Genomic DNA, 20,390 nt, shown 5'->3' on the forward strand with positions numbered 1-20,390 from the left:
ATTTATTTAAGAGCATTGTATGGAATCATCCACATTATTATTTTTTTTTATTTGTTTGAAAGAAACCCAAATTTCTGATATGGAAACATTTTGAAAATGGGTCAAATTAGACCCGAGGACACCAGCAGGGTTAACTTTCTGTAGTGATGTTTAGTCAAGAGCAGCACTATCAAAGAAGGACACACACACAGTGGCCTCTGGGCGGCCTCATGCAAAATCCAGATAACAGAAAGCTCTGAGTTTATATAAAAAATGTCCTACACGTTCATCTCAGTCACCTTGGATTATTTCCACAGCTCCAGTGAGTGTGGTTCCTCTCTGACTGCCTACTTTCAGCCTCAAGGTGAAGAGTTTACAGTTGATATTCTGTTGTAAAGATTGAAATCGCCTGCTTTATAACGGCTACACGCCTCAGTCATTGGATGTTTTCATCTTCTCTGTTAAATCTGTAGCCTGTTATGGAAGCTGCTGCCTGTTTGCAGGTTTTGGGGGTTTTTGTTGTTCCCAAAGCCTGAACTAAACTGGGAAATAAGGGTTTTAGGTTTTCTGCACCTACTGCATGGACTAATCTACAGATAAATGAAATAAATAAAGCAGTGAAACAAACATATTAGGCTATCGCTGAATGAGTTTAAAACTTAAGGTGGAATCTCTAAATCCTTAAGTCATTTAAATTTCCTTTTTTGACACTGTTACTGCTGCTCTGTGCCGGGTCTCCCTTGTGAAACAGATCTTTGACAAAGCTGGTAAATAAAGAATAAAGGCTTAATGAAAAACCTGTAAAAATAACGGTGCTTTTTGTACTTTTTAGTTCTGATGCAAATGCAACAATTTCTCAAAAGCTTCAGTCTCAAGCCCCCCTAAAAATTATAAAAAAACAACTATTTTTTAAAAATCTATTGAAATGGATACTTCACCGATTAGCATTAAGCTTTGTGTCAGTAGAAACCCGGTAGTACTTTTGAATGACCGTGCTTCCCTCCCTCATGTCCCCCTGAGATGAGAGATAGCTGTATTGAGTGTCTGGGAAAAAATTATACAAAAATTGTCATTTTGCGTCATCGGAGGCTTTTTTGGCCAGAAGATAGAGACTACAGCCAAAAGAAAAAGTAAAAAATTCAACTTAAATAAATACCGTTGACCGTTGTAAAGTTTAACGTTGGTAGTCCCCAGAGAAGAAGTTGGTCATTTCATGGCGCAGATCAGAACCCAAATTAACACTTTTGCATGGTACTATATCCTGTTACATTCTCATTAGGGGCTGAGCCCCCTAAAGGTCTGATCCTAGACTCACCCCTGCACTCAAGCACCAACATACTGTACAGTATGTGTGAAACCCATCCCCCTTTAGAGGGTGAAAGTGGAAATAGAAGTTGTTTCCTGCTGAACTTAACCGGCTGTTTCTTTCTATCTGCGTCAGTGTGTTTTAACAGCGACAGGTTGAGGTGTTGATCCGAAGACTAACCGGTAAGTTAACATTACTTCATATTAACAAACTGTGGGGAGATGTTATGAATTTGCAGTAAAAGTTTGGTGTTTTCTGACCGTCGACCTTGCAACTTTTAGTTTTTCTGGGTCAAAATAAAAACTTTTGTTGATATTCCTGATGTTATTGTCACTTTTATCCAAATTTTCTTTTTTTTGTCACTTTCTCTGTGCTTTTTTTTAACGTTTTTGTTGGGTTTTTTCAACGTTCTTTCATCAATTGTTGAAAATTGAATAAAACACCCAAATTCAATGAAAGTAGTCAGCTGATCATTTATTTAACTTGTGAAGAGCATTGTACGGAACCATCCACGTTACTTTTTTTTGACAATCTGGTTGAAAGAAACCCAAATTTCTGATGTAGAAACCTTTTGAAAATGGGTCAAATTAGACCAGAGGACAACAGGAAGGTTAATACTGAGTAAGATTTCTTTTATTAATTTCATTGTGCAATAGGTTTCCCTTATACAGGTACACACAAACTAATGAATGCTTTGATAGAAAGTGTTTTTTGGTTATCATCTTATAACTATCACGTTTTTACAGTGGCCAGTCTACTTCAATCAATCAGGAGAACCAGAACACCCTGAAGATAGGCAGCAATATTTAATAATCTGCATAATTGATTATTTTGTAAGTAGTTAACAGTAGGAAACACTGAGCAGATGTGTTACTGGATGCAGGTTGATTCCTGATATTTCACTAATTTATACCAACACATCTCACCTTTTATTTAGTCAACCAAAAACACGAGTTGATTGGCACGTCGTAGTATCCTCGCAGGAACACTGTTACTTCAAAATAATTTGAAAGTTTGATATTTGGTTGATGCTTTCTGTATGTTTTCTGCAGAGGTGGGTTTATATCCACATCTGTTAACTTCAACTTTGATATTTGGTTGATCCTTTCTCTATTTCTTTGCATAATCATAGATACATACATTGCTTTTTTTTAATGCTGCATTAGATGTTTGGTTTTTGATCGATTTCTCCCTCCAACTTGTTTCACAAAGCTTTAGATTGACAAATGTCCATGTTACAAGAACACAGACTGTATTTAACAAAGAAGAAGAGGAACTAGACCAGGGGTGCCCAACCAGTTCAGCATAAAGAGCCACAATAAAACACGCACCATATAGCAAAAAGCCACACAACACATGCACTTCCACATTATAACAGCAACAGTGACTTCCAGATCTAATGAAAATCAGAATACATAACAGTTTTCATAGGTTTTTTTTCTTACTTAGATTGACTCAGTGGGAACCCTGACAGTCTTTGTTATCCACAATCCTTTTTAGGTCTGGTTGTACTCGGTTGTGGCCACTCTTTCAGAAATCTGGGGCAGCTTTTATTCCTCAGGTTGCAGAATCAATCCATAAAAAAAACTCTGCTGCATTAGTTATTATTTTAAAATAATTGGCAAATGTATTGGCAAATGCATCATTCAAATCCTTTTTTTTTTAACTTATCTGAAATGTTTCAAAAAGTAAAAAAATAAAAATAAATCCACCAATAACACAGCCCTCAGCCACACAATAAGAGCCTCAAAGGAGCCGGCAAAGAGCCGCATACGGCTCAAGAGCCACAGGTTCACCACCCCTGAACTAGACCAACTGCTGTTCTGCAACTTATCAGAAACATCATGGTGCTACCATCTAGTGGCAGCACAGGGACATAACAACCTGATGCATTAAAATAAACAAAAGCAATTACACTAAATATAGATGTCATGTATATTATGTATGTATGTATATCAAATGTAAATGGCTTTAAGAGCATGTTATTGAGGGGAGTGTGACATTGTGACATCTGAGGAACAAGATGGAAGAAGAAGGTCCAAGAAACTCACTTGAGAAATGTTAAAAAGCCTAAAAAAGAGCTAAACATTACATTTTTTTTGATGGCGATTTTTATATTAAAATTATTAGTATGTTAACTCTATGTTCTACATACTAATAATTGTAATATCTATATAATATATAGCCATCTAAATGAAGAAGAAGACTGCCTTGGGCCTTTTTGAACTTTTGTGTTCCATTCCTAAGAGCACCTTCATTATTTGTTTGAACTTCTGAACACTCTCGAGCTTTATTTATTCTAGAGAGACATTTGTTACTTTATTATCTGTAACAAAACTCAAACAGGCTGAACACCGTTTAAATAAAACATAAAAAAATGAAATCACATCTTTGTATACGTTGTGTTGCCTGCCTGAGGCTCACAGAATCACTGAACACTTTTGAAATCACTTCTTAAACCTCTTTTTATAGACTTGCTTTCATGTGATGTTGTCTCTTTGTTTTTTTAATTTATTTTACTTATTGATGTTATTAGTGGTTATATAGCCTGCTCTACACAATCTACATTTGTGGAAATAATGTTTTGTGAAAAGAATTGTTCCCCCTTTCCATGAAGTTCTTAAATGTAATATCTGAATGCGTAAGGTCTACATTTTAACATTAGCATTTTACTAATTTTTGTGTGATATTTGCACAATTAATTTATGATAGATATTTTTGTTGGACTTGATGCTTCTTTCTGTAGCAATCCTCATATATATATATATATATATATATATATATATATATATATATATATATATATACAGTGCCTTGCGAAAGTATTCGCCCTTGGAACGTTTTGACCTTTTGCCACATTTCGGCCTAAAGCCTCAAACATATAGATATAAAACTGTAATTTTTTGTGAAGAATCAACAACAAGTGGGTCCCAATTATGAAGTGGAACGAAATTCATTGGCTATTTCAAACTTTTTTAACAAATAAAAACTGAAAAAGTGGGCGTGCAAAATTATTCAGCCCCTTTACTTTCAGTGCAGCAAACTCTCTCCAGAAGTTCAGTGAGGATCTCTGAATGATCCAATGTTGACCTAAATGACTAATGATGATAAATAGAATCCAGCTGTGTGTAATCAAGTCTCCAGTATAAATGCACCTGCTCTGTGATAGTCTCAGAGGTCCGTGTAAAGCGAGAGCATCATGAAGAACAAGGAACACACCAGGCAGGTCCGAGATACTGTTGTGGGAGAAGTTTAAAGCCGGTTGGATACAAAAAGATTTCCCAAGCTTTAAACATCCCAAGGAGCATTGTGCAGCGATAATATTGTAATGGAAGGAGTATCAGACCACTACAAATCTACGAGGACCGGCCGTCCCTCTAAACTTTCAGCTCATACAATGAGAAGACTGATCAGAGATGCAGCCAAGAGGCCCATGATCACTCTGGATGAACTGCAGAGATCTACAGCTGAGGTGGGAGACTCTGTCCATAGGACAACAATCAGTCGTATACTGCACAAATCTGGCCTTTATGGAAGAGTGGCAAGAAAAAAGCCATTTCTTAAAGATATCCATAAAAGTGTCATTTAAAGTTTGCCAAAAGCCACCTGGGAGACACACCAAACATGTGGAAGAAGGTGCTGTGGTCAGATGAAACCAAAATCGAACTTTTTGGCAACAATGCAAAACGTTATGTTTTGGCGCAAAAGGCAACACAGCTCATCACCCTGAACACACCATCCCCACTGTCAAACATGGTGGTGGCAGCATCATGGTTTGGGCCTGCTTTTCTTCAGCAGGGACAGGGAAGATGGTTAAAATTGATGGGAAGATGGATGGAGCCAAATACAGGACCATTCTGGAAGAAAACCTGATGGAGTCTGCAAAAGACTTGAGACTGGCGAGGAGTTTGTCTTCCAACAAGACAATGATCCAAAACATAAAGCAAAATCTACAATGGAATGGTTCACAAATAAACATATCCAGGTGTTAGAATGGCCAAGTCAAAGTCCAGACCTGAATCAATCGAGAATCTATGAAAAGAACTGAAAACTGCTGTTCACAAACGCTCTCCATCCAACCTCACTGAGCTCGAGCTGTTTTGCAAGGAGAAATGGGCAAAAATGTCAGTCTCTCGATGTGCCAAAACTGATAGAGACATAACCCCAAGCGACTTACAGCTGTAATCCGCAGCAAAAGGTGGCGCTACAAAGTATTAACTTAAGGGGGCTGAATAATTTTGCACGCCCAACATTTCAGTTTTTTATTTGTTTAAAAGGTTTGAAATATCCAATAAATTTCGTTCCACTTCATGATTGTGTCCCACTTGTTGTTGATTCTTCACAAAAAATTACAGTTTTATATCTTTATGTTTGAAGCCTGAAATGTGGCAAAAGGTCGAAAAGGTCAAGGGGGCCGATATATACAGCTCTGTCGATGAAATCAGCTAATCTCTTAGTTGATCAAATCATACGAGTGTTAGTCAACTTAAGAGTTCCTTTAGTTGAGGACAGCTCTAAACATCAGCACATTCTGGTATGACAAAGTTATATTAAATCGGGTTGTGTTCACTGCTGCTAAAACATCTGTTCAAATCTACATTTTAATTGATCTTTCCAGATGTTCTAAAGTCAAGAAGATGGGAGGATCTGCGTCTACAAGTGACTGTCCCAGATTCAATGGAAATCCTCCAGGCTTTAACACTGAACCTAGACCTTCACAAACAAGGTAACAGTTATTATATACTCATCATCATGTTTAACCCTCGTGTTGTCTTCCCCGTTGACCTTGCCACTTTTAGTTTTTCTGGGTCAAAATGAAAACTTTTGTTGATATTCCCGAAGTTTTTGTCCCTTTTTTCAAAACTTTCTTTTTTTTGTGACATTTTTTCAATGCTTTCATCGATTTTTTTCTGTGCTTTTTTTGACGTTTTTGTTCTTTCATCAATTGTTGAAAATTGAATAAAACACCCAAATTCAATGAAAGTAGTGAGCTGATCATTTATTTAACTTGTGAAGAGCGTTGTACGGAACCATCCACGTTACTTTTATTTGACAATTTGGTTGAAAGAAACCCAAATTTCTGATGTAGAAACTTTTAAAAAATGGGTCAAATTAGACCCGAGGACAACAAGAAGGTTAATACTGAGTAAGATTTTTTTTTATTAATTTCATTGTGCAATAGGTTTCCTTTATAAAGGTACACACAAACACTAATGCATGCTTTGATAGAAAGTGTTTTTTGGTTATCATCTTATAAGTATAAAGTTTTTACAGTGACCAGTCTACTTCAAGCAATCAGGAGAACCAGAACACCCTGAAGGTAGGCAGTAATATTTAATAATCTGCATAATTGATTATTTTGTAAGTAGTTAACAGTAGGAAACACTGAGCAGTTACTGGATGCAGGTTGATTCCTGATATTTCCCTAATTTATACCAACACATCTCACCTTTTATTTAGTCAACCAAAAACATGAGTTGTATCGCACATCGTAGTATCCTCGCAGGAACACTGTTACTTCAAAATAAAAGTTATTGATGATGCAGGGCTTCACCTGAGGAAACAGGAATCTGATGTATGAGAACAGCTCAAAGTTTAATCAAAGGATTTCATTGTCTCTGTCAGGTGATTCAATCTGAATGTATGATGATGAGGAGAGTCTCATCCAAGGAATGTACTCGAGACTTCTGAACCCAACCTTTATCAAACAAGGTGAGATCATCAGTCCTGTCAGATTATATACTCAACCCTAACACTGGCACCATCGTTTAAAGATTCTGATATTTAGCTTTAATAGTTTTGGTTTGAAATGTTCTCTGCAGATAAATGATTTGTTTTGATTTAATGCAGTTCCTGATAAATCATTGCTGTCAGCGCGTACTGTACATGGTTCTAACAGGAAATAAGAGAAAACATGTTTTACATAATAACAGAACAAAGACATCCTTAATAAATGATACCTAGACAACAATATTATTTTAGTGTCTGTGTGATGTGTGTTAAATTTAACAGTGCAATCTGCTGCAGAGTATTGTCATCATTTCAGAGTATTCCAACAAAAAGATATATACACAGTAGAGTGCTGATCGGGCTGCATTTTTCTGTCCGAGCCCGGCTCGAGCCCGACAGTTAAAATCTAATTTTTTTCTCACACTAATGACACATGTACGTCTGTTTGTGTGGAAAGCTTTTATTAAGCAACTGTAGGAAGGCATTCAGAAATGTCAACAGATGAGACATCAGCGCACACAGGGCAACAAGCGCACGTTAACACAGGCGCGCACCTACATAATAAGCTGTTTTAAATTTAAAATGTTCAATGCCTTATTGCGCTGATGTGACCGAGCCCGACCCGAACCCCAACATCATTTCTACATATCTGTCCGAACCTGGCCCGGCTCCATCCTCTAATATACAGATATACAGATAAGGAGGTAGACGATATTTAGTACAACAGCACTCCCTCCCGTGTGATATTGCTTTAGTATTTATGAATTCCTGCACTATAAATGTAGTTGTTGTGATCGACAGTTGAGTATCAAAACATCTTTTGTATCTACATTGTAACTGATCTTCCCAGATTCACTGAAGATGAGAAGATGAATAAATCTCAGAGAGGGTCAGCGTCTTCAAATGTCAGTTTAATGTCTGAAAAGACTGACCGCTCCAGAGAATATCCTCCAGACTTGAGCTCTGAATCCAGACCTTCACAAACAAGGTGAGATAATCAGTACTGTCATTTAAAGATTCTGATATTTAGCTTTCATAGTTTAGGTTTGAAATGTACTTTGTCTGAAGACCAAAATAGTATTATTCACGAATTCCTGCAGATAAATGTAGTTGTTTAGATCGACAGTTGAGTTTCAAAACATCTTTTGTGTCTACATTGTAACTGATCTTCCCAGAGTCACTGGAGTCAAGAGGAAGCGTAAATCTCAGAGAGGGTCAGCGTCTTCAAATGTCAGTTTAATGTCTCCAGAGACTAACCGCTCCAGAGAATATCCTCCAAACCTGAATGCTGAACCCAGACCTTCACAAACAAGGTGAGATAATCACTACTGTCAGATTATGTACTCAAAATTATACCTTTTCAGATTTCCCAGCACTGACACCAGCATTTAAAGATTCTGATATTTAGCTTTAATAGTTTTGGTTTGTAATGTTCTCTGTCTCACGACCACAATAGTATTAGAGAGGATTCCTGCAGATTAATGTAGTTGTTCAACAGTTGAGTTTCAAAACATCTTTTGTGTCTACATTTTAACTGATCTTTACAGATCCACTAAAGTCAAGAAAAAGGGTAAACGTCAGAAAACCAGCGTCTTCAAATGTCAGTTTAATGTCTGAAAAGACTGACCGCTCCAGAGAATATCCTCCAGACTTGAGCTCTGAACCCAGAACTTCACAAACAAGGTAAAATGATCAGTAATATGTATACTCAACATCATGTATTATAGTGGGGAAGATTTCCCAACACTAACATTTAAAGATTCTGATATTTAGATTTAATAGTTTTGGTTTGAAATGTTCTATGGTCAACAATTCAATTTTCAATTTCAATTCAATTCAATTCAATTCAATTTTATTTATAGTATCAAATCATAACAAGAGTTATCTTAAGACACTTTACAGATTTACAGAAACCCAACAATTCCAGTAATTCCCCCAAGAGAAAGCATTTAGTGTGACAGTGGCGAGGAAAAACTTCCTTTTAGTAAGAAACCTGGGACAGACCCAGGCTCTTGGTGGGCGGTTGTCTGCTGGTGCCAGTTGGGGGTGTGATGAAAAGTGGCAATAATAGTCACAATAAATATAATAGAACTATGACTAGAAATAGTAGTTGTTGAAGTAGGTGGAATAGTTCATGGCGTAGCAGGACATAGCATGACGACACCAGGCATGTTGATTACTTACTAATTACTTAAATGTATGTAGTACTTGGCATTCTGACTGGTAGCCCCCATGAATCATTTGTATTATTAGGAATTATATTTGTATGTTATCTGCATGTTACATCACATACATCAGTCTAAATTAAGAGTTTACTAAAGTGATGAAAGCTGTGCACTCTGCAAAATCCCGTCCAAATCATTTTTAAGTTTAAGAGTGTGCTGATTTTTTTCTGCGGTATTGTACTGAAAGACAGCCTTGTCATCAGCATATAGGGAGTTATGGACGATACCATTGTATTAGTTTTTTATGTCCATAGAATTAATAATAATATATCATATTAGCTAATCACTCACTAAAATGAATCATATTCACAAGATTTACACAATGGTGGTTATGTGCTCAATAGATAAAATAAAAACCAATAAAATGATGTGTATTGTTTGCCAAACAGTAGGCAAAAGTTGGGAAAGTGTCTAAATTCTATAAACTCCAATAAACTCAGCATTTAAAACAATTATAGACAAATGGTGTCTGTTAGGCATAAATTGTAAAACCATGTACTCCTAAACAATTGGAAGTAAAGATGAATTTCACTGTTCTTAATTTCATTGTGCAATACGGGGAATTGGACAGCACTAACTAATGCATGCTTTGATAGAACATGTTTTTTGGTTACTATATATCTTTTTTTTAGTGGCCAGACCACATCAGGCATTCGACGGAAGCAGAACACCCTGAAGGTAAGCAGATATTTAAAGATATATTTTGCTGTTATATATCCAGCTCTGTGTCATCTTTGTGTGGGCAGTTTGTTTGCCTGAACGGTGTTTTGGCTACACAAAAAAAAAAAAAAAAAAACAACTGCTGTGGTTCTCTCTGCACTGGTGCCATACACGTTCATCTAAATGCACTGCCCACACAAAGATGACACAGAGCTGCATTAAAATTGGCTATGCATCCCTTAAATAATCTAATAATAGCAGATTTGCTAAAACGTGTGATTTATGGTAAAGTAGACAGTAGCTAACATGTAATTTCATGGTCTTCGTCAGGTGTTTGAATCTAAAGTCATGGCTTTCGTAAAGCAAGCTCTGGTGACACATAAGAAGGTCCTTTCTGAAAACCACAAAGAATTGTTTGAGGAAGACGAGCAGGAGGAAGTGCTTGATGATCAGCCGGTTGAGTTTGATGATGAAACAAGTGAAGCAGCTCTGAAGATTGCTCTCCATATCTTGAGGGCCATGAAGGCGGATGAACATGCTCACACACTTGAGCAAAGTAAGTTACTTTACTAGTGTGTGTTAGGAGATTGTAGCTGCTCGCTGTTAATATGTTATTAATCTACATTAAGCTTTTTCTTTACCAATTTGTCTGTTAAATGTGGCTTAGTTTATTTATTAGATGAATTGCAATGACATTTGATGTTATGCTAGCTAAAATTAATATGTTTGCATGCTAACATTAGCATTATGCTAAAAGCAAAATTGAGCCAACTTTCTACTGAAATGTAATGAGAAGGGGTGTCGCGATTCTCCAAATCCATGATTTGATTTGACTTTTGTTTTTAAGGCCATGACTTGATTAAATTATTGATTTAAACATGTTTTAGGGACAAATGGCAGAAGTGTCATTATGGCGTGTTTTTTTTTTTTTTTTTTTTTTTTCCCCCCTTTTTTTTTTTTTTAGTTTTGTGTTCCCTTCCTTCTTTTTTACCCCCCCCCCCCCCCCCCCCACCCCCCCCCCCCCTCTTTTCTCCCCCCCCTCTCCCCCCCCTACAATAAATATTTATTTTTTTTTTTTTTTTTTTTTCTTTTCAATAAAAAAAAATAATTTTATAGTGATTATGGTCCTTGCAACAACAGCTTTGAGCCTCTCAGAGGTTTTTTTAGTGGCACAATTGAATGTACTTCCCGTCAGAGCCCCCATGCGTTATGTACAAAAGGCCGTCTATCAGCAGTGATTGTTAGTGTGCATGTCGGAGAACAGTGTGGACACGCGCTTCACACTCCGCGCGGGCAGCGCCACTCGGAGAAAAAGGGGAGAAAGAACAAATCCTCTCCACTGTCCGGAGGATAACTAGCCAGTTGAGATTGCGTGTGTGCGTCCTTGAGAACTGTAAGTCGTATAATTAATGTTGTCAGTTTATTTAAGCTAATTATTGTATTACTCTATAATTCTTGCAACTTTAAGTTGTCATGCTGGTAGATCCCCAGCTACCAAGGGCACTCTGGCCTATCGGACGAGTGGTCAAGGTACACACTAGTGGAGATGGTCATGTGAGGTGTGCTGACATGAAGATAAAGGATAAGATCTACACCAGGCCCCTGGCCCGGCTGGTTGTCCTCCCAGCTATAGCAGATGAGGACACTTTACCTTCGTTTTTTGTTTCCGTAACTCACTCATCGGGAAGGCAAAATTATGCCACACAGTGATTTCAGGAGAGCAGGATGATTTTCCAGTTCTATTGTTTCTCCGTCATCTCCGGCTCTGGCAGTGGCCATGATGACTGAAAACAGCAGCTGCAGGCAACCGCTATGTTACCCTGTGTCTTTAGCTGCATGCTACCAGCCGCTAAGCTACGCTGTGTCTATTTTGTTTTTCGTCTGACATGTACAAGTAGGTGGCTGAAGGGAGAAACAAATACTGTTGGAATCGCTGATCCTGCTTCTGATTTTGATACTCAAAATCGAAAGCTCATTTCAATCAATTTTCAATTTACAATTGGAAACACCCCTAGTAACGAGCATTACAACCTCCTCAGAACTGGTGTAAAGGGTAACAAGAGGGAAAAGCACATGCATTGTTGTTATTGTTATTGATGTTACACATTTCTGTGCTGTTAGGTCATTATGGAGAACTCGTCATGTACCAACAGAAAATAAAACCTTACCTGAAGGAGAAAAGTGACTGCATATTGGAAGAGACACAGCAGTGGCCTGTGCCTCTTAGAAAGATTTATACAAAGCTATATCTGATAGATGGGGACTTTGGAGAAGTCAACATTGAACATGAAGTGAGACAAATTGAGACAGCCTTTAACAGACGTCAGAATTCTTCTGAAACTCTGATCAAGTGTGAAGACATCTTCAAGGCCAAACACAACCAAATAGCCAAACCAATCCGAACGGTGCTCACGAAGGGGATAGCAGGCATCGGCAAAACTGTGATGGCACAGAAGTTCATGCTGGACTGGTCGGAGGATAAGGCCAATCAAGACATCCAGCTCCTGTTTTCACTTCCTTTAAGGGAACTAAATTTTCTCAAAAATGAAACAAGAAGTTTGATGGAGCTCCTGTATGACTTCTCTCCAGGCCTGAATGAATCTGGAATAAAAGACCTACAGATGTACAAAGTTATGTTCCTACTGGATGGTCTCGATGAGTGCAGACTCCCTCTGGATTTCAAAGGAAATGAGAGATGTTGTGAAGCTACACAGTCTGCCTCCGTGGATGTACTCCTAACAAACCTCATTGCAGGTCAACTGCTACCAAAAGCTAAACTTTGGATAACTACTCGGCCTGCTGCCGCAAACTGCCTCCCTTCACAGTATGTCGACCGGGTGACTGAGATACGAGGCTTCAACAACCTACAGAAGGAGCAGTACTTCAACAAGAAAATCGATGATGAAACCTTAGCCAGAAGAGTTATCGCAAACATAAAGTCGACTAGAAGTCTCTACATCATGTGCCACGTGCCGGTGTTTTGCTGGATTTCCTCTATCGTCCTTGGAAAAATGTGTGCCAAAGCAGGCGGAGGAAAAATGCCAAAGACTTTGACTCAGATGTACATCCACTTTCTGGCACATCAGACTGTACAGATTCATGTCAAGTACGGCAAAGAGCAACAACTGGACTCCCAAGGTAATAACAAGGTGATTATGGCACTTGGGAAGTTGGCCTTCCAGCAGCTGGAGAAAGGCAACCTGATCTTCTATGAGGACGATCTAAGAGACTGTGGTATTGATGTCAAAGACGCCTCTGTCTACTCAGGAGTGTGCACTCAAGTCTTTAGGGAAGAGTCCTGGATGCAGCATAAAGTCTTCTGCTTTGTGCATCTGTCTGTCCAAGAGTTTCTCGCAGCTTTGTATGTCCACGTGATGTACAAGGCCTATGGACTAAACCTGATGACCGAAGAACCTGAACAGGTAGACCACGCCAAGCCTGTATCCGAACTGCACAAAGCTGCAGTGGACAGAGCCTTAAAAAGTGACAACGGCCACCTGGATCTCTTCCTGCGTTTCCTTTTCGGACTCTCTCTGGAATCCAGTCAGGGTCTGCTCAGAGGCCTGAACATTAAGGTAGAAACCTGTGACTCCCAAAGTCATGAGGAAACCATCAAGTACATCAAGGAGAAAATAGATCAGACTCATCAGTCCGAGAGGTACATCAATCTCTTCCACTGTCTGAATGAGTTAAATGAACACACTCTGGTGGAGGAGATCCAGAGCCACTTGGACTCAGACCAAGACTTGGCAATGGACGGGTGCTCTGCAGCTCGGTGGGCGGCTCTAGTCTTTGCGTTGCTGACCTCACCGGAGAAGCCAGAGGAGATCCACCTCAAGAAATACTCCAGAACAGAAGGCGGCCTTTTCAGGCTCCTACCAGCCATCAAAGCATCCAGATCAGCAAAGCAAGTATCCTTCATCCTTATCACTGGATGTGTTGATCCTGTGTCTTAAACCGTAGATTTTTTTTTATAACAAGTTGACTGTGTCTTTCTTTTTATCAGGTTGAATGATTGTAATCTCACTGCAGACTGCTGTCAGAAGCTGTCAGAAGCTTTCAGCTCAAGCTCTAATGAGCTGATTCACTTAAACATAAGTGACAACAACTTACAAGACTCAGGAATCGATTCTCTCTGCGCTGGACTCCGAAGCCCACACTGCAGACTGAAGACCCTGAGGTGAGTCAGTGCTAAAGCTGACAGTAATGTAACTGAACAAAGATAGGGAAAGTACCCACAACTTCCATGACTCAGACTGACTACAATATGATCACATTTCAAATTCAAAGTCATGGTGCAAGCATTTGTGGGTTTGGCCAACACAATTTAATGGCGTGTCTACACAGAAGGCATTTCAGCTTTGTTTTTCATCCGTCTCCAGTGTGTCTGATGGAGAAAAAATCAAGCGTCTGTTTTAATTAATCAAGCTCATTCTTCCTTTTTACACCTGTTTGTGTGTTGGGTTCTGAACACTGCCAAAACACAGGTGACCTATACTCAATTATGTGTGTCACCTTTGCCACAACGCAACATCATCTGGTAAGGTGCAGTGTTGGCCAAATGATTACATGATGATTACTTGTAGCACGTATTTCTACTGTTTATCGCCCCGTCAAAAGATAAAATACTGGGCCCTTGATCACTTTCCAGAGTTGCAAAATCCTGTGTGAGAGTATTATAAACCTCTGTGCAGTGTTTTGGCATCGGTTAAAATCACAGCTCTGTTACTCAAACTGAACCTTGTGGATCAAATATCACGTCTGATACAGGATTGAATAAATTTAGATTCCATTCCAGCTAGCAGCCTTCTTCAGATTCAGTTTTTTTATTTTTATTTCACTTTCATTTCCCGTTGATGTCTGTATGTGCATAAGGTTTTGGTATGACTCACAAAATTTGACTTATAAAAAAAGGTCAGAGTCATGGTTTCCATATCCAACACAAAAGCCTGTAAATAAATTGAACTTTGCAAGGTTTTTAATCAATATTTGAGATGAGGGATTTAGCTATGTGGTACCATTTGTGGTGTTGTATTGTAGTTTGGGAGTTTGTTATATTTGATGTCTTCATATTGCAAGGGGATATGTTGTGTTTTCCCTTCAGGCTGAACCGATGTGGTCTGACTCAGGGATGCTGTGAAAAGCTGGCTTCAGTCCTGAGCTGTCCATCATCACATCTCCGAGAGCTGGACCTGAGTGACAACGACATTGAAGATTCAGGGGTGCAGCAGCTCTCCACTGGACTGAGAAATGTTGTCTGTAAACTGGAAACCCTCAGGTATCACTGAAAGAAAACTATATAAAAAAAACTGTAGTGCATGTTTAATAGCTATGAACGTTATCAAACGCCAGTTAAGAATGAATTATGTCACTCTGTCACAGGTTGTCATTCTGTAACATCACAGAGAAAGGTTGTGGTTTCTTGGCCTCGGCAGTGAAGTTCAACCCCTCCCACCTAAGCGAGCTGGACCTGAGCTACAATCACTTAGGAGAGTCGGGAGTGAAGCTCATCTCTGAAGCTTTGGAGGAAGGACGGAGTGAATTAACTAAACTCAGGTAAAGAAAGAACACACTCTAATGTTTTTGTATTGTTTTGTGTAATCTATGCTGACAACATGTCTTTCTATCTGTTCCACAGAGTCGACCACAACGCAGAACACTGGTTCAAACCAGGGCTGAGACGATGTAAGTCAAGTCGAGTCATTTTCTCGCAAAACAATCCTTATATTATTATATATATATTGAGTACAGACCTTTGTGTTGATGTTTTGAAAATACGGATGCCACAGTGAGGAAATGTTCCCACCATGACAACACATTTTATAAAGGAAGAAATTCATCAATGAAGCTCAATATTTGCAGAGTGCCTTCTTTGATATCTGGCCCCTCCAGTTCAGTTTATAGATTGCCTCATTAATGATATCAGGTTCTCTATTAATATTGTGTTTAAATTGGAACTTTTGCCAAATAGGTGATTTTGCTTTTCAAAATGTAAATCATTGTAGACATTGTTTGAGCGTCACAAAATTATTTCGAATTTGATCCATTTGTAAAGTCTAGAAGAGCCACACGATTAAATCATTTAATCCCCACTGAAGTTAGCGGCTCGGCTGGCGGAGGTCTCTAGTATGCCTGCTCTATGGCCCAAGGAAGTTAAACTTTTTTGGCTTTATGCACCACTGAGCAACTATCATAGACATGAATGGGGCTCCACCTTGAACGCTGTATCCAGGTTTTATTATACATCCATGCTCCTACATGTAAGCTAAAGTATGTCAGTTCAGTTTCCTCTTTCAAATCATATTTCAGACATTTCCTCGTGCATTATTGCCATTATACCACGGCCACTTTTCTAAGTATATTTATAATTTGTGGTATAAATTGCCATTATAGATGCCTAACTTTTGACTATTTCCTGCCACCAGATGCCTGTGAACTGACACTGGATCCTAACTCCGCTCACAAACTCCTCGCCTTCTCTGACGACGGACGAAAGGTTAGCCAGGTCCGAGAGGAGCAGCCATATCCAGATCACCCTGACCGGTTTGACTACTGGCCAGAAGTCCTATTCCAGGACGGCCTAAAGGGCCACCGATACTGGGAGGTGGAGTGGGAGGGAAAATGGGTCGGGATCGGAGTGACCTACAGGGGCATCAGTCGAAAAGGGTCGGGCAACGACTGCGTGATGGGTTACAATGGGATATCTTGGAGTCTGCACTGTTCCGGAAAAGGCTACCGTGCGTATCATAACTTCGAGAGCACTGCCGTACCAGTCCCTCTGAATGATAACTCTGGTAGACTGGCTGTGTATCTGGACTGGGAGGCTGGCATCCTGTCCTTCTACAGAGTTTCTTCAGGAGGGTCGCTGACACACCTGCACACCTTCAACACCAAATTCACTGAGCCGCTCTACCCAATTTTCAGGGTGTGGGGTGAAGGCTCCTCAGTAAGGCTGAGTCGGGTGGAATAAGTTGACAAAGAAAAGACTCAATGAGGGATGATTGCAATGAATCAATGTATGATTAGCAGACCCGAATGGAATCTTTTTTTTTAGTGGTGATCCAGAATGAAACTGCAGTCCTACCCGGTGGTAGTGACAGGCTGACACCGGTGTGGAGGACAGTGTGACAGGAAGAGGAGCTTAGCTGCATTCAATAATAACTAAGTGCGCAGTGAGTATGAGGTCGTGAGAGAGAGATGGTGGATGAGTAAAGTAAAGGTGGAAGAGTAAAGCTGTCAAGTAGTTGTTAAGTGTACAGTGTAGGTCGGTTTGTTTTTGTAAATATCTAAGGCGCCTGCGAGAATAGACTGCAGTAATCAGTACCCGAGATACTATTTATCACTTATAGGTGAATTACCTGTTTCTCTGTGTTGTGTGTAAACATTATGCCGGGATAAATTTTAAAACCAGAAAACTAATGTCCGTGGAAACCCACCCGTTGATTTAAGAAATGTGTGCCTCCCTAAATTGGACTTTCCTGCAGTAGCATGAAGTCGTACTGCGGCTTGCTCAAAGCCTTTATTCAGATTCAGGTTGCTCAGGGGGTAACCTTAGGTTCAACATTGGGGGGTTGAGATCTCCATCTATCTAGGGAGGTCCTGGGACATGCCTGCATTTTTTTGAAAGAAGCAACAAAAACATTGAAAGAATTGTCGAAAGAAAGCCGCAAACATTTTTTTTTAAGCTTAACTTTTGAATAATCGTTTGTATTATAGTATATAACAACAAATCATCTGCAAAAACAAAACTCTGCTTGTCTTTTGCATCTTCCAAAACAATCATATACTTCATAATAAACATGAATTAACTGACATTTAAAAGAAAAAAAACTGCAAAATATAAAAAAACACAACTGAAAAAAAAATGCAAATCTTTTTATAATTAAAGAAGACAGTAAAGGCAACAAAGGACAAGTCGTCCTAAGTAACTCACATTTACACATTTTCAGATTCATGTATACTATTTTATTTCATTATTACTTTTTTATTTGAAAGCAGATATGTTTCCATTGTCTCTATGACATGGTATTTAAATGTGATAACTTTCCAAATTGTTACGTAAATTAACATAAATGTTTTTTTTATAATGTTAACTTTTTTATATTTTATACATTTTTATTGTATAGTTTTAATATTTTCAGTTTTTGTCTGTATTTTTCTATTTTTTATGAAACTACTAGACCATCCTCAAAATAAGTAAATTGTAGCACACCTTAGGCAATTTTAACAAAATAAAATGTAACTTCCCACAATATTGTGGCTAGTGGAAATGCTGGGTGGCCAGTAACTTTGGAAAACCACAGTGGCTGCTGAGCAAAAGAAGTTGAGGTCAAGCCCCGTTTAAACATGATAAATTAATCTATTATCAAAATATGCAAATTCCCTGTTGATTTGCTGCAGTTATCATTGCAGGAATCCTGTGTATTTATCGACCTGTAATTTATATAATATAGTTTTATAGACATCACTTTATACCTGCATCGGTCTATTCACTGTTTTGTTTGTCTGTGCATAAACACTAACATAACCTAAAAGTATAACTGGCTGAGCTTTGTCTTTTGCACATTTCACATCCTCCTGATTCTATTTTTTTAAGGTAATTTCTTCCCAAAACGTGTTTGTATTTGGTGAATTTGAAACCCTGTGCAGTTCTTTGTGATTTTTTGTTTTTTAGATGTATATGATACTTTAATTGTGATATTGATTATTTCTTTAAGGTTTATCGCTATCAGTATGATTTTGGGGAAACTGGTTTACTCAGACATGTTCATGTTTGCTGCAGCCACGACAACTAAAGACCCTACGTGTTTAAAATCTAACCGTGATTCAGGGAAGTTCCTCCTCTGGCTCTAAAACAGCAGCACGGCCTCTTGGTTTGCATCATAAAGAGCTGATTTATTGTAGCACAGCTGTATTTGTTGTAGCCAGAATCCGCGGTGAACTGTGTGTTTATTTAACCCTTGTGAAATATGGTTTTCTCACTGTAAAAACGATTAACTTTATTTCATGGGCCCTGAAAGCACCGGTCAAACTCTCCCACTTGGACTCTCCCAAAGAAAATATTTAATCGAGAAAGCCAACCTCTTATCATGTTTTAAAACAGTTTAAGCGCCTATGAATTTGTATATTCTCTCCTGACTAAACTTTGACATAAACTGTGATTGAATCAACATCCTCTGATCTTAACTATTAGTCCAAATAATTCATAATTTCTGCTTTTTAAAACAAAAAAAATGAGGAATAATGTCATTTAAATTAGGTTTATTGACCATGAATTTAAAAAAAACATCAAGCGTTACATTTAAATTGTTACCTGGAAGGACAACAAGTTCATGGTCGACAGAAAGACAACACAAAGGTTAATAATAATGATCACATTTCAGTGTAATATGTTATTTGCTGTGTTAACCCTCCTGTTGTCCTCGGGTCTAATTTGACCCATTTTCAACAAGTTTCTATATCAGAAATGTGGGTTTCTTTCAACAAGATTGTCAACAAAAAAAGTAAGGTGGATGTTTCCCTACATCGCTCTTCACAAGTAAAATAAATGATCAGTTCACTACTTTAATTGAATTTGTGAATTGGTGTTTCACTTAATTTCATAGCATTTGAAAAAAAATAGAACGTTGAAAAAAGTGACAAATCCCACAAAAGGCTTCAAAAGGCGCAGAAAAAAAGTTGATAAAAACATAACGTTGCATGGTCGACGGGAAGACAACACAAGGGTTAAAAGTAGCCTACATACAGTACATGCAATAAATAGATATATATGACACACTCACGTCCGCCCCTTCGGGTGAAAGTGAAAGTAGACGTTGTTCACCCTGTTTATTTCTATCTGCGTCTATCTGTGTTCTAACAGCGACAGGTCGAGATGTTGATCCAAAGACTGACCGGTAAATTAACACTACTTCATATTAACAAACTGTGGGGAGATGTTATGTATTTATTTACAATAATGTACAGTAGAAGTTTGGTGTTTTCTGCAGCAGTGAAGAGCTGAGTTTAACTTTCCGTCTTGCTGTACATCAGGACTCCATGTTTGATATGTGGTTGATCCTTATTTTAGTTCATTGCATAATCATAGATAGGACATACATTTGCACCATTGCTTTTTTTCTAATGCTGCATTATATGTTTGGTTTTTGATCGTTTTCCCCTCACACTCATTTCACAAAGCTGTCCATGTTACAACTACACATAGGGCCTACTATAAACTGTAAAAACAGAAGAACTAGACTAGTCATTATTTTCTCCTACTATGTGCTCTTACTGCAAGTTATCAGTGTAGGTCTGCAGCGCCATCTAGTGGCAGCACAGGGACATAACAACCTGATGCATGAAAATAAACAAAAGCAATTACACTAAATATAGATGTCATGTATTACAAATGTAAATGGCTTTAAGAGCATGTTATTGAGGGTGACATTGTGACATCTGAGGAACAAGATGGAAGAAAGGTCCAAGAAACTTTCACTTGAAAAATGTTA

General features: G+C 38.4%; 1 protein-coding gene across 5 annotated transcripts; it reads left to right on the forward strand.

The window, feature by feature from the left end:
- The first annotated feature begins 244 nt into the window (after positions 1–244).
- Positions 245–18,437, forward strand: LOC120563175 (NACHT, LRR and PYD domains-containing protein 3-like). 5 transcript variants are annotated; one of them, XM_039807324.1, is made up of 14 exons: positions 5,945–6,011; positions 6,560–6,605; positions 6,911–6,997; positions 7,866–8,003; positions 8,191–8,328; positions 8,563–8,698; positions 9,873–9,918; positions 10,231–10,456; positions 12,022–13,807; positions 13,907–14,080; positions 15,005–15,178; positions 15,283–15,456; positions 15,539–15,585; positions 16,326–18,437. In XM_039807324.1, the coding sequence occupies exons 5-14, from the start codon at positions 8,301–8,303 to the stop codon at positions 16,868–16,870; spliced, it is 3,336 nt and encodes a 1,111-aa protein (XP_039663258.1). In that variant the 5' UTR covers positions 5,945–6,011; positions 6,560–6,605; positions 6,911–6,997; positions 7,866–8,003; positions 8,191–8,300; the 3' UTR covers positions 16,871–18,437. The 5 variants fall into 5 exon arrangements, with proteins under 5 accessions (XP_039663261.1, XP_039663262.1, XP_039663258.1 ...); XM_039807326.1 differs by lacking the exon at positions 8,191–8,328 and having other exon boundaries at positions 7,866–7,918; positions 8,614–8,698; XM_039807327.1 differs by lacking the exons at positions 6,911–6,997; positions 7,866–8,003; positions 8,191–8,328; positions 8,563–8,698; positions 9,873–9,918 and adding exons at positions 245–343; positions 1,421–1,467 and having other exon boundaries at positions 5,904–6,011; positions 6,551–6,605.
- Positions 18,438–20,390: the final 1,953 nt, after the last annotated feature.

Source organism: Perca fluviatilis, chromosome 7 (assembly GCF_010015445.1).
Source record: "Perca fluviatilis chromosome 7, GENO_Pfluv_1.0, whole genome shotgun sequence".
Classification (NCBI taxonomy): Eukaryota; Metazoa; Chordata; class Actinopteri; order Perciformes; family Percidae; genus Perca; species Perca fluviatilis.